At 38.3% G+C, this 12,500-nt stretch overlaps 2 protein-coding genes across 3 annotated transcripts in view; one reads left to right on the top strand and one right to left on the bottom strand.

Moving 5' to 3' along the window:
- The window catches only part of LOC138004972 (uncharacterized), a 37,461-nt gene extending 31,357 nt beyond the window's left edge, over positions 1 to 6,104 (bottom strand). The window contains exons 1-3 of the mRNA XM_068851266.1: positions 5,965 to 6,104; positions 2,456 to 4,208; positions 219 to 337 (exon numbers count right to left, since the gene is read on the bottom strand). Of these exons, the coding sequence (XP_068707367.1) occupies positions 219 to 337; positions 2,456 to 2,553 (217 nt within the window). The 5' untranslated portion in view covers positions 2,554 to 4,208; positions 5,965 to 6,104. The remainder of the gene's footprint in view (positions 1 to 218; positions 338 to 2,455; positions 4,209 to 5,964) is intronic.
- The window catches only part of LOC138006479 (uncharacterized), a 9,452-nt gene continuing 1,564 nt past the window's right edge, over positions 4,613 to 12,500 (top strand). The window contains exons 1-7 of one of the 2 annotated variants that reach the window (XM_068852822.1): positions 4,613 to 4,751; positions 6,269 to 6,341; positions 7,367 to 7,493; positions 9,445 to 9,829; positions 9,939 to 10,144; positions 11,492 to 11,896; positions 12,119 to 12,500. The exon at positions 12,119 to 12,500 is cut by the window's right edge and continues 1,564 nt beyond it. In XM_068852822.1, the coding sequence (XP_068708923.1) occupies positions 6,276 to 6,341; positions 7,367 to 7,493; positions 9,445 to 9,829; positions 9,939 to 10,144; positions 11,492 to 11,896; positions 12,119 to 12,378 (1,449 nt within the window). In that variant the 5' untranslated portion in view covers positions 4,613 to 4,751; positions 6,269 to 6,275 and the 3' untranslated portion in view covers positions 12,379 to 12,500. Of the gene's footprint in view, positions 4,752 to 6,170; positions 6,342 to 7,366; positions 7,494 to 9,444; positions 9,830 to 9,938; positions 10,145 to 11,491; positions 11,897 to 12,118 lie in introns of those variants that run through there. The other variant, XM_068852821.1, reaches the window with a different exon arrangement.

The raw sequence follows: 12,500 nt of genomic DNA on the forward strand, positions 1-12,500 counted from the left end.
CATTAGACGTGATGTTGCCGTGGTAACGGCCATGATCCAAAAATTGACACCCCAAAATTAAACCTTATTATATTGGTACTCATACTGGTAAATCTCTACATGGAAAGTTTAAGAGAAATTAACTAGGTTTCCTTTTGTAACTCGTGCGATACTCTAGAGATCCACGTTAAAAGCTAAGAGCCAAAGGTTTGTTTATTTGTTAAACATCACACACTTACCACCAGCATTAGGGCGTAATCGAGGATCGTATGAATGCAGTATTTCATTGATGGTGGCAGATAAATTGACAGCTTCCATTCGACTCCTCTCAAAGTCATCCTCGTTCTCGTCCAGAGACCTTTAGTAAAGGTATTGAAATATGAAATTTACACAAGCTTTACATTCGAAGCTAAGAAAGCACGCAAATCTTTTGAACTTTCTCTGCACTTTTATATTTAGAAATTGTGTGAACCTTAAGAAAGCTTTATATTGCATGCAGGTGTTTCTTCCAGTTGTTACTCTTCTGCACCAGGGTCCCGGTGAGAGCTAAGGCCCTGGTCACAGGGTACATGTAGATTAGCAACGACAACGGCGACCACTAAAGGCTGGTTTTCACTAGCGACGGAGTCGGAGACGCAGTCGTAATCAGAAGCGCAGAGCGATACGATCTAGTGAAAATCAAACTGTCGGAGTCGGAAGCAGAACACCGATTCCGCTCATGACTCCGTTGCTTATGATCCAGTGAAAAAAAACTGCATCGTCGGAGTCGGAAGCAGAAGCGGAAGAACAAACCAATCACAATCTTAAATCTTAAAGCCTTAAAGGCTGGTTTTCCCTAGGAACGGAGTCGTAAGAGCGCTTACGACCTAGTGAAAATCGAAGATCGGAGTCGTAAGCGGAGTCATAAGCTCGACGGAATCGGAATCGGATGAATTAGAACGTTCCCATTTTCTTCCGACTCCGCTTATGACTCCGTCGCTTGTGATCCAGTGAAAACTAGATTGTCGGAGTCGGAAGCAGAAGCGGAAGAACCAATCAATCACAATGTTTGGAATCGATCATTGTGATTGCTTTAATCTTTCTCTTCTGCTTCCAGAATCGGAGTGATGGTCAATATTTACAAGGTCTTTATTTTACCACACCTAGAGTACTGTGCTCCAGTCTTAGTTGGGTTATCTTCTGGTCTTTCCAACAAACTGGAGCTTACTAATAAGTATGCCATTAGAACCCTTTTGAACATGGCTAAGTCAACCCCATATAGTGACTTACTTAACTATGTTGGTCTAAAGACCCTAGGGCATCGTAGATATTCGCATGCTCTCTCCTTATTTTACAAATGCTTATATAATATGGGACCGAATAATATTAGGGAGATGTTGTTATTTCGTATTAATGAATAAGACCTCAGAGGCTTCTGTAAACTAAATCAGCCTACCTATAATAGTAGATTCCTGCATAGGTCATATCATTACATCATCTCAAGACTATGGAATAATTTACCTGACTATGTAAGAAGAGCCACATCTCTTAATATTTTCAAATCAATGCTGGATGAGGTCAAAAATAGGACTGTTTTAGAGTCAAAAATAAAGACAAATAGTCCATTTTACAGTTGTGTGCTTAGTTACCTGGCCTATGAATGAAAGTGAAGCTGGAGTTGTCCTTGCTTTGATAGAAACCTCACTGCCTTTCTTATGTAAATTCTTACTAATTAGCATGACAGCAACATCATTAACATAAGAAAAGGAGGGAGCTCTGTATCCTAACAGGGTCAACACCAGCCTCACTTTCATTTAAAGGCCAGGTAACTAAGCACACAACTGTAAAGAGGTCTATTCCCCACTGAGAATTGTTACGATCCAATTGATTTAAGGGCCTTATAGATGGAAATATGTCATCCTTGTAACTTCAAAATAAAGAAGACAAAAGAGAGAAAGAAAAAGAAACTAAACAAACAATTGCAAGGGGGAAGAGTATTTAAACGGAAAGAGGTTGTAAAGTATAACTGGAAAAAAGAATGAAAATATTTTCTGATTTGGTGGTATTAAATAGCTCTTCAAGTACTGTTATTATATTTCATCCGGTCGCTCATGATATTCAAGGGGTATGAACTGGTAAATCTCCATTCCTTTGGGCCCGTGACATGTTGTGCCGGTACATGTAATGATTATAAAGAAAATTTGACTTCTATTCAAACACACAAAGGTTTATTGAAACTAGAAGAAAAAAAAAAACATGGAAATTTTGATACACGTGTTTTTCAAGACGCTTTTAAATAGTTTCATAATTCATTACGCTTATTAAAATTCAAAATCAGCATCAAGATTAGGGAAACTAAACGATGAATACTTAATTCACCAGATTCTGATAAAAGGAACATTAATTAAACGTTTCAAACGTAACAGGCTTTCGTATGCAATATCATCCAATTCATTTGACCAACTGTTTAACTAAAAATACCCAACTTCCTGCTTACCTTTCTTGTCGATTGAACGTTGCAACACCCTTACACGAACCCGCAAGCGCCACCAGCAAACAGGACAGAAAAGTTTGCATAAGATACACGGTCTCCATTCTCGAGTTGAGTATTTTTGCTTTGAAATTGAAAGAAATGATTTAAAACAGCGTCAAGGTCAAAGCGACCTTCAGAAGGATTTATTGTCTCCCTAAATGTTTCACTGACTAAAAGTTCTTAGTCATCTCAAAGTCTCTCCAAAATACTTCTCCAGAATTAGAAATACTTAAAATAATGAGTGGTTTCCATTTTAACATGTTCCTTCGACGACTGAAGACCAAAGAAAATTGAAAAACAATCAATTAGTCACCGCGCTGTTCTAGTCAAATTGTCGACTTATTAATAATGAATGCTGGGACGACATCTGCACAATTTTGAAAAGAGTTTGCCTACTTTATTGGGGTAAAGCATCATTATCTAACTTGAAAAAATAATCTATCAAATCAAGAAATGAGGATATGGTACCAAAACGGAAACTAAATATTAACCATGCATGATACTAGTAAGCAAAACTGACTGGGAAAACATTTGCAATCCTTTTAATTATCTTCAATACTTGGAAGAAAAAAAATGTTTGAGTTCATCCCGAGACAAACAAATGTACCGCTCAGCAGTACGTTAGGGACAGGATATTCTGCAAGTTCGCTGGATAACGTACTTGAAACAGTATGATTATCTAAACAAGTGTTTCTTCCTAATGATGCCCATTAAACTTGCTTTTCATATCCGACAATCTGCTAGAAAAGTCCATTCGAACGAAATCGAAACCAATTTTTTTTCCCCAAATGCGGCACAGTTTAAAAACAAACGGTTAACAATAAGAATACAAATTGGGTGAGGTTAAAAACATCCATAAGTGTAAATAAATTAAGAATACAAATTAACAAGCGGTTCGGTTGATTCAGCGAGGTAAAATATTTTCGAGATTTTTTCTAACGTTATGAGGTACCGCTGATGGGAAGAATAGCGATTTTAAGGCTGAAATAAGTGCCTTATATCGTCGCCATGGTAACGGTATTTTGGAAGAAAATTTGATGTGAAAAATCTATGATGGGTACTTAATACCCTGACCAAATTTCGCCTTAATATAATTACCCTAACTATATTTAAGAACAGAATATGTTCATTTGTATGATGAAGGGAGAAACTATTTCTTTCGAGCTATCGCGAAACATTTTCCTTATCCGCAGTTTTGCCCAATGGCCGATCCAAAGTTTTCAATGCACAATGCTCCTTAAAAGAGTAAACAAGTAATGTGCCCATCAATGAAGTTCTGCAATATATCCACAACAAGTTTATTAAAAAATACGCAGGGAAAGGAGAAGTTTAATAAATATCCATATTACTCACGATTTAAACAAACGCCAAGGCTTTCAACTGCAGATAAATTTTTTGAAAATTGTTTTACTTAACTTTTTACAGGTGTGAATTCAACATCCTTATCTTCCATATCCTAATTACACGATTTACTAAATTTGTCGATCGTTTTCATTTGTCGTTAGTTGTCGTCACCTTCAAGTGAAACTCGTCAGTGTTACAATTTGACTTGCGCCACCAGCCTCACAGAAAACTCATCCAAACTGTGGCAAGAACAGACGTGGCAACCATCAAAACTTCGCGTGGAGTATCAGTTTATTTTACCCAAGGTTTTTTTTGTTAAGAAGAAGAAGATCCAAGAAAATTGTGTTTTGGCTTCTTTTGTCCATCCAAAAATCTAAAAAAATAAGCAATCACATGTTAAGGTTACTATAGAGGTTGATCTCAGGGTGAGCCAGAGCAAGTGTGCTTTTTAATACCATGATAATAAAATCGTTCAAGTTAACACGAAGAAAGGAACTCGGTGTATGTTCTTCGCTTTTCCGAGAAATGGTTGTAAAGAGGAAAACAGGAAAACAAATGCCACCGTTGAAACCTTAATGGCCTGGAACAAAAAGTGCGAAATTATCATCTCCGAGAAACAGGAAGTTTCACATCCTTTGTTATGCTGCATTTCCATTGTCACCCAACCCATCGACGTTTTTGGAAAGTATTTCCCTCGTTTCGCATTGATCGATTATGACAACAACTGAGTATAGTGCACTCAATGACAGTTTCTTCCGCCTTAGCAGCTGATCTGTCGTTGTTAATTAAATTAGTTTACGGGAAAGCCTTATTTACCACAGTTCTGGAAAACCTCTTCAAGGTTGCTTAATCTAGATAAGTTGACGAATTTAAGAAGAATCTTTTTGTGCTTACAAATACTGTATTCTTGCAATCGGTAAGTAGAAAAAGAGAACGAGATATGCAGCCACTCTGTCATTGTTCATAAAAAAAAATGTAACGATTTCCGTAGCGTCAGAACAGTTTTTTTCTACACAAGGAAGACAAAATGCATCTCGATTTACTCGCTAACGGCGAGCAGACATACAAGGTCAATAGTAATGCTGAAATTAAAAAGGGATGAAATATCTTAAAAGGGATTGAAAAAGTATACAGTAGAAAGTGTAGTTGTTTTCTAAACATTGCCGGCCGAGCAATCCTCTTGTACCAATTTCGTCATCGACTGAAGGTTTTTCAGCAGTGCATGCTCTTAAAACTAAAATTGTCATCTGTGAAACTGTCTAGTAACTTTTTCACACTAAAATGTGCTTTAATTTACAGCTTCAGTTTTCTATTAAAGTTTAACTGAAATCGAACATTGCACTGAGGAATTTCTGCTTGCATTTTGTCTATTTGCATTCAAATTTGACTATAGAAGGCGTCTTGTTAAACACGATTTGACCTCACAAAGGAACAGAAATTGCTATGGGAAGCTACCTATCAGAGTTTAAGCCATTTTTTTGTAACCTACGAAGGTAAACAATGTTGGGGATTGATTGCTGCTTGAACCAGGTAGAGTGCATATTCAACCTGGGTAAAATCAGGATCACCAATTTAACGTTAACCTAGGTAAAAACAGATTCAACCGTATTTGACTGGCAACATATGTACTCTTTGTGGGTCTATTTTTCTACCAGTAAGAAATACTTTTATAGTCACTTAACCTCAAAATAAATGTATCTAAGAAAGAAATTGACGTCGCAGTTCTGCCATCCCTATTGTTATTTCCTTTTTTTTTAACTTGATTAATCTCAGTAAGGGAAATTTTTATTCAAGTGGGGCACATAATTATTTTAGCAAGTGAAATCTCGTGTCTCATGGTAAATGAACACATGCATAAATCCACTATGTAGCAGATTTATGGCACCATCTCGGTGCGGCAAGCCTACTTAACTTCGATAAAATAAATAATTAAGGCTTTTTTAAGAGATCATCTAGCGATGGGTATTTCGTGCATTTAAGATTGGATAAAAGTAACCACTGAAAACAAGAATTTCTTTCCCCCTCTCTTCTCTTCTCTCCTCTTCTACTCTACCAAAATTCTACATGTTCAAGCACTGGGCCGGCAAAGTCCTTTTTGACTCATAGCTGTTCTCTTCATGATTACTTACCGTCACTGTGTGAGTTCTTTAACGTCCCACAAGAAACCTATGAACATGGATTTGTGAGACAGGGCGTAGGGTTTATAGTCCTTAAGCGAGAAGACTTTAAAGTCTAACCATTTTGCAGATGAAATTACAAAGGCAGAACTTTCTCCTCAGCTATTTTAAGATCCTCCGTGTTGATCCGGCTGGGGTTCGAACCCGCGACCTCCCTCATGGTAGTCCAGTGCTCAACCAACCGAGTTATCGGTGAGCTCTTGGTGATCATGTATTTCTCTTCTCTCGAGTTGAATTGTCTTCTCTACCCTCCTAGGTTCTCAATGGCTCAAGTCTTTTCGATGGATGTTACGGACAGGAAATCACCAGTGAAATTCCTCGTAGTCGAGGTTTGTGGGCTAAGAGTTAATTCTCATATGCAGCTGAACAGGAAAAAAACCCCATACAATAACATTTTTTAAGATGACGTAGAGGGCATAACATGCTGCCCTACGCAAGTCGGTGCTCATCCCCAGAAAGAAAGAAAATGATAATTTGCATCAGGCATCAGTGTCGGTTGCCTTACTGACCCCACGCAGACAAATCTAATCAGGTTTGCAAAATAAATGGATGAACAAATTAAGGGCTTCCCAGTTTGTTTTAAATAATTTTATAGGAATTTTTGCATATCATTTCATTGAAATGTCAACTTTTTCTCCACGACTGAAGATGACGTATTTGCCACAAGTGAGGTAAAACGGCTATAAACACCATCTTTTTAGACGTGTCCAATAAAATTGCGAAAATGTCGTTGGCAATAGTGTACCTTAATCTTTCACTATATAAACCGCTTACAACCCATAATTCTCTAATTCGCTCTAACGAAGGATTCGCTCGAAACATCAACTTTCAAATTTCTTTATAGTGGTCAATTTACCATATCATCTTAGTTGAGAAACCCATTACTGTGTTAGCCGTACCAGTTTCGTCTAATCAAAGTTAATGTCTAGCGCTAAAAGTGAACGCTGTTGCAAGATGAGACTCTTTGGTTACTTATTAAAAGTTTGGGCTGGATAAGTGAACATTTTGCCAGTACAAATATATCTTAAAAATGAAAGACAATCTAACACATTTGGCCTTATTAAAACTCCTACATCGCTAGTTTTTAACAGTAGCATCTTCAGCGCCATCGAACTGCCAATATAAGTGAAATGGAAAGAACACAGATTCCACAGGTTCCATTGCAAACGAGCTTCTTTTATTTATAAAGAGAACCACGATTTGATCCGCAACACACAGAATGACGTAAGTCTCCGCGTTGACGCGACAGTAACAACGACAACAACGTGACAAAACTAAACACACCCTGATTTATGTCCATATTATAAGATGAAGTAATTCTCTCTTTTGTCTCTTATTTGAATTCCCTTTTCAGGTGCTGCTTGTAATTCCATTAGCGCACGCATTGTATTCTGGGGCAGATCACTATTGGCCTTTAGATGAAATAAGCTATTCACGTGTCTTCAACTGGCGACAGTGGAGCTGGATGGGGACTGTTAAAGGTATTTAAACGTACTTGAGCGTACTTTTCATTGTTGGGAGTGCGAGCTCTTAAACTTAAAACAGGTGGAAAACTGTTGAGGCTAGGAGAAATTGATAGCGAATAATGAAAAGGTTGAACATCATTGATGTGTCGAGAACGACACGGGCCGAACTATGAAAGTGATTTTTTACAATGACTGCAAAATTCTCGCACTCTCATTGGCTAATTTTTATTAGTAAATTTTCAGCTCCGACTATTGCATTTCTAGCTTTTTGATTGGCTAAAAGACTCCGACTATGAGCCAATAGTCGAAGTTTTATGTCATATGGAAAATAGTGCGCTAAGATGCTCTTTCCGGACGCTTTGTAAAATTGTGAAAATAAAAATCGGCGGCAAAACCCGGTTTGAGAATTTACTAAAACAATTATTCCATTCGCCCTTGTTGAATATGAAGTGATTATAACCAACTCGCGCTACGCGCTCGTTGGTTATTTCATCGCTTCATATCCAACTCGGGCTCATGGAATAATTAACAATTATTCCATGAGCGCGCGTTGGATATGAGATGGTAAATAGCCAACGAGGCGCGTAGCGCCGAGTTGGCTATAACCAGTCTCATATCCAACAAGCGCGAATGGAATAATTGTTTTATTAAATTCCTTAAACTCCAAAAATTTGGAAGTACGCAATACGAGCGGAAAAAGCGAGCAAATCCGAGCGAAATCGAAAAAACTTGATGAGAACTGATGCGATGTTGTGTAATACCTTGTTGTCAGACAGACGCAGGCTCATCACAAAAACATTTCTTGTCTTTTCGCGTACTTCTAAACGTCGGAATTGATCCAAACTTTCCACAAAAAAGTCTTTTTTCTCCTTTTTGGCTTTATTCAAAGAGTAATTTCGCATTCCGGCGAAAACATTTTTAGTTTAGCAACGCTTAAGGTCAAACCAAGGTATATGAGCTGATAACCGAGATTGAGTGAACCAATCAGAGCACGCGAAATGCATTATCCGAGGTTGAGAATTTAATAATTGCTATTTGTCAATAACCGGACAGACACATAAATTCAATTTATGCGAAATTGACGCGATATTGGTGGCGTCAGCTTGAGGAAAATTGAAGTTTCTCGCATTTTTGTCTTGCTTTCTTCTGGTGTTTTGACTTAATTTTGATCCCTCTGCCTTTTTGTTATTGTAAAAAACAAGTTGATGACAGTTTTTCATGCGTCTGTCCTGTTATTGACAATGAATTTCGTCATAACATTGTCAAAGTTAAAGGTATTTATGACGAAATTCATGATCAATAACAGGACAGACGCATGAAAACTGACATCAATTTGTTAAATAGATGACATAACGATAACGATAACTATAACGATGACGATGACGATGACGATGACGATGACGATGACGATGACGATGACGATGACGATGACGATGACGATGACGATGACGATAACAAACAAAGTTCCGAAGAGCTCGAGCACTATAGTAATTGAGATGACCGTAAATCCAATCAAATCATGAGAACTTAAAGCGATCAATTAAAAAGATGGCTTTCCTTGAGATGGTTAAACCGTATAAACAGTGCAGAGCCTCGTGCAGCAGAGTAGAAAAACCAGCAATCCAACTCACGTGTCACGTTGAGCATTTAGGCCGGAAACCGACCCCGGGCTACCTTGCTGGAGAGCGAGTCCGCTCACCACTGCGTCGCCATTGCTTCACCATTGCTTGACCACTGCCTCCTCCGGGCCAACACAGCGCCAACACTGCTCCCCTGTTGTTAAACCACCTAGTTTTATCCAAGAAAACAGCCACCATACATTTCAATTTACACGTTTGTCCAAAAATAAAGTTCAATTCCTCGATACAGAAATGTGGTCCCAATTTGTCTGTTAAAAGAAACCACCAGGACTATTGCTTTCTGAGAAAATGTTTAAATACGTAAAGAAAATGTTATTTGTTTGTAGGTGATGCTGAGATCACGTGGTCTCCACCTCGACTCACCCTAGACCTCTACGGTGATGATTCTTGGGTAGATTTGGGCTCAAGATTCAGATCCTGTTATGTTGATGTAAAATTTTGCAATGAAACTGGGCTTACCATTGCATTTTGGGTAGCTTTTCGCGAAGCTAAGGCAAAGCAGGGATTGATTGAGTTTGGAAATGGTGCGTGTGGGGTCAGCCTCATTCGTACGCATGACGGAGAAATGAATGCCACTATTAGAAGCCTCGGGCTAAACAAGACTTGGAGTGTGTCAACTGTGAATGCAAGTGTAGGGAAAGATGTGTGGAATCACGTGACACTGACTTGGAACTTTACTGGGGAAGCTCACCTTTACATTAACGGAACAAGGTAGGAATATGGATCCCTGATACAAGCTTTCCAAGTGCGCTTTTAATCATCGTCGTAGCCATAAAATGAATGCAATTTTGTAAATTTTGCTCGGATTCATTTCTTTAAGGTTGGATGATGCACAGAGAGAAATAATTTCCAATGCTACATGTCCCAATGCTAACTGTACCTGTGATTGGTCAATGAAAGTTGGTACAATGACACAACCAAATTCCGGTATCCAATCATATTCTTCCCTGAAGCTTTCTAGTCTGGTCCTGTGGCATTATGCCCTAAGTCGCGAACACATCAACCATATATCCAATGACGTAAGAGGTAAGGACAAGAGAATATGAGATGACAGAGAAGAACCCCTGTGCCCTATGATAATTATTTGAAATTTATTTTTGGATCGCCCCTGTTGTTACCATGACAGCGTGGTCTACTTTCACACCAATTGACCAATCAGCATGACACAAATAATTCGGATCGGAAGAGGGTCTCATATGGGGAATTCACTCTCTTATCTCATTCTCGGCTTGGTAAGGAACAAATTTAGAATATGGAAATGATAACAAGGAATATTGATATCACGCGCACTCTCATTGGTCAATAGCTGTGTTTAGGTGAGAATATGTAAACACGTCCGTAACATCACACGAATTTTGATTGGTTATGTGTTGTCAGACGAACGTTTTGATTAGCTGGTAGGGAATATGAGCGTGTATCAAGAAAATCTGTTTCAATCAAGAAGTGAAAAAACAGCATTTTCCTTCATTTGTCGAATTATTATTGAGAAATATTTTATAAAAGTAATAGAAGACTTTTTCCGTGTTTACATAGGCTCATCTAAACACTCAGGGGAGTTTTTAGATGAGGCTATGTAAACACGGAAAAGTCCTCTATTGCTTAATTAGAATATGTATAATTTATAATATATTTAGTCACTTGGAAAGATCGGCGCAGTTATGGAGCAACTTGAGCTGTTGCGAAAGAAGTCTGAAAAATCCAGGCATGTACGGGATTCGAAAGAATGACCGTGCGATTGTGCTACACTTCCAAATGAGTTTTAGTAAGTTACTAATCAGTAAGACTCGTGTAACTTTACGCTGTTCCGTTTTTACTTTATTTGATTACCTAGAGGTAATTTAACATCATACCAACCTTGTTTTCTCAGTTCTGAACTGAAACTAACGAAGGATCTTCTTTTTGCTGTGACTTTACTTTACTGTCATAGTGCTTCTAACATTAAATTAGTTCACAGTCCCTTGGCTATTTTTGCGTTTGTTTAGATCATTTGCAGCTGAGAAGTGGATGCCATCTTTATTTGCAATGGCAAGCGCGATCTGGGAAGAAAGAGAGAGAGAGAAATACCTAGCTGGCAAGGAGCGGGGGAGGCAGACGGGAGAAATGTTTTTTGTTTCCGTCCCCATGCAATACGATATATTATGAAAGCCATACTTTCTTCTCATCTGGTTGATTGATGGCTCTTCTCGCCCTATTGCAAACAAAGATGATAGCAGTTAGTGGAGGCGTACGATCTCGACAAGCGAAAGGAAAAATAGACGACTGTGGACAGTTCAATAAATAAATAAATAAATAACTGAATAAACAAATAAACAAATAAATAAATAAATAAATAAATAACACACATTTTAAATTTTTTTTAATATTCTTGTCGAGGAATGTCTTTTTCATACAAGGGTTGCTCCAGCTATTGGATAGCCAATTTACAGTTCTGCTACTACATCCAACCTTTGTGGAAGAAAACATGGTATGAGGCCAAACAATTGTGCGACTCGTATCTTGGAAATCTGGTCAGCGTGGGAAGCAAGGAAGAGTATGACTTCCTGGAACATGAGTTCGGGAATAAAGAAGTTTCCTCTTGTTTGCATATTGGGTTACGTGGTCACACTGGGAGCTCTCGTCTATCTTGGTTGGATGGAAACGTGGGAAGTTTTTCAATGCTAAATTTGAGCTATAATAAAATAAATGAAATGGAGTCCTGTGTCTATCGCGATATGGATGGACTGTGGTACGTCGGCAACTGCAGCGAGAAGTGTGGCTTTGTCTGTAAGAAATACCGAGGTAAGTTGTGCATTATCTGTGTTTGGGTTGAATGATCTTAGACTTAAGAGTATATAGATCATAGAGGAGCAACATTAATGGCAATGTTCTGGTGGACATAATTTGAAGACTTACTTATGACTTCCTGGAACATGAGTTCAGCTCAGTATTGCGCGATAATGAGATAACTCATGCAATGTAAGCTTATACTTGCCTACTTAATCATTTGCTACTGTTTCTCAGGTGGGATGTTCGGAAACGCCGAATTCCACTGCCGGGTTAGAAGACACGACTACCAACTTGTCAATCATCGTTTTTCAATTCATTGGGTGCAAAATGAACTGAACTGCGCAGTTGTGTGCCTCATTTATGGTTCACTCTGCAAGTCATATAACTACAATGAAGCACAGAACATTTGTGAATTGAGCGAGTCTAACCTACAGACCCACTTAGGGAACCTAAGACTCAGCATTGGATACCAGTACTGTGAAAGAGTTTCGTAACGGCGTTTGCACACAACGAAATGACACTGTCACTTGTCAAATCATTGCAAAATAATAGAAGAAAGATAGTTCAGTTTTCAATGAATTTCAACACATTGAAAACGAAGAAATTAGGACCACTC

The sequence above is a fragment of the Montipora foliosa genome, chromosome 6 (genome assembly GCF_036669935.1).
Source record: "Montipora foliosa isolate CH-2021 chromosome 6, ASM3666993v2, whole genome shotgun sequence".
In the NCBI taxonomy this organism is placed as follows: domain Eukaryota; kingdom Metazoa; phylum Cnidaria; class Anthozoa; order Scleractinia; family Acroporidae; genus Montipora; species Montipora foliosa.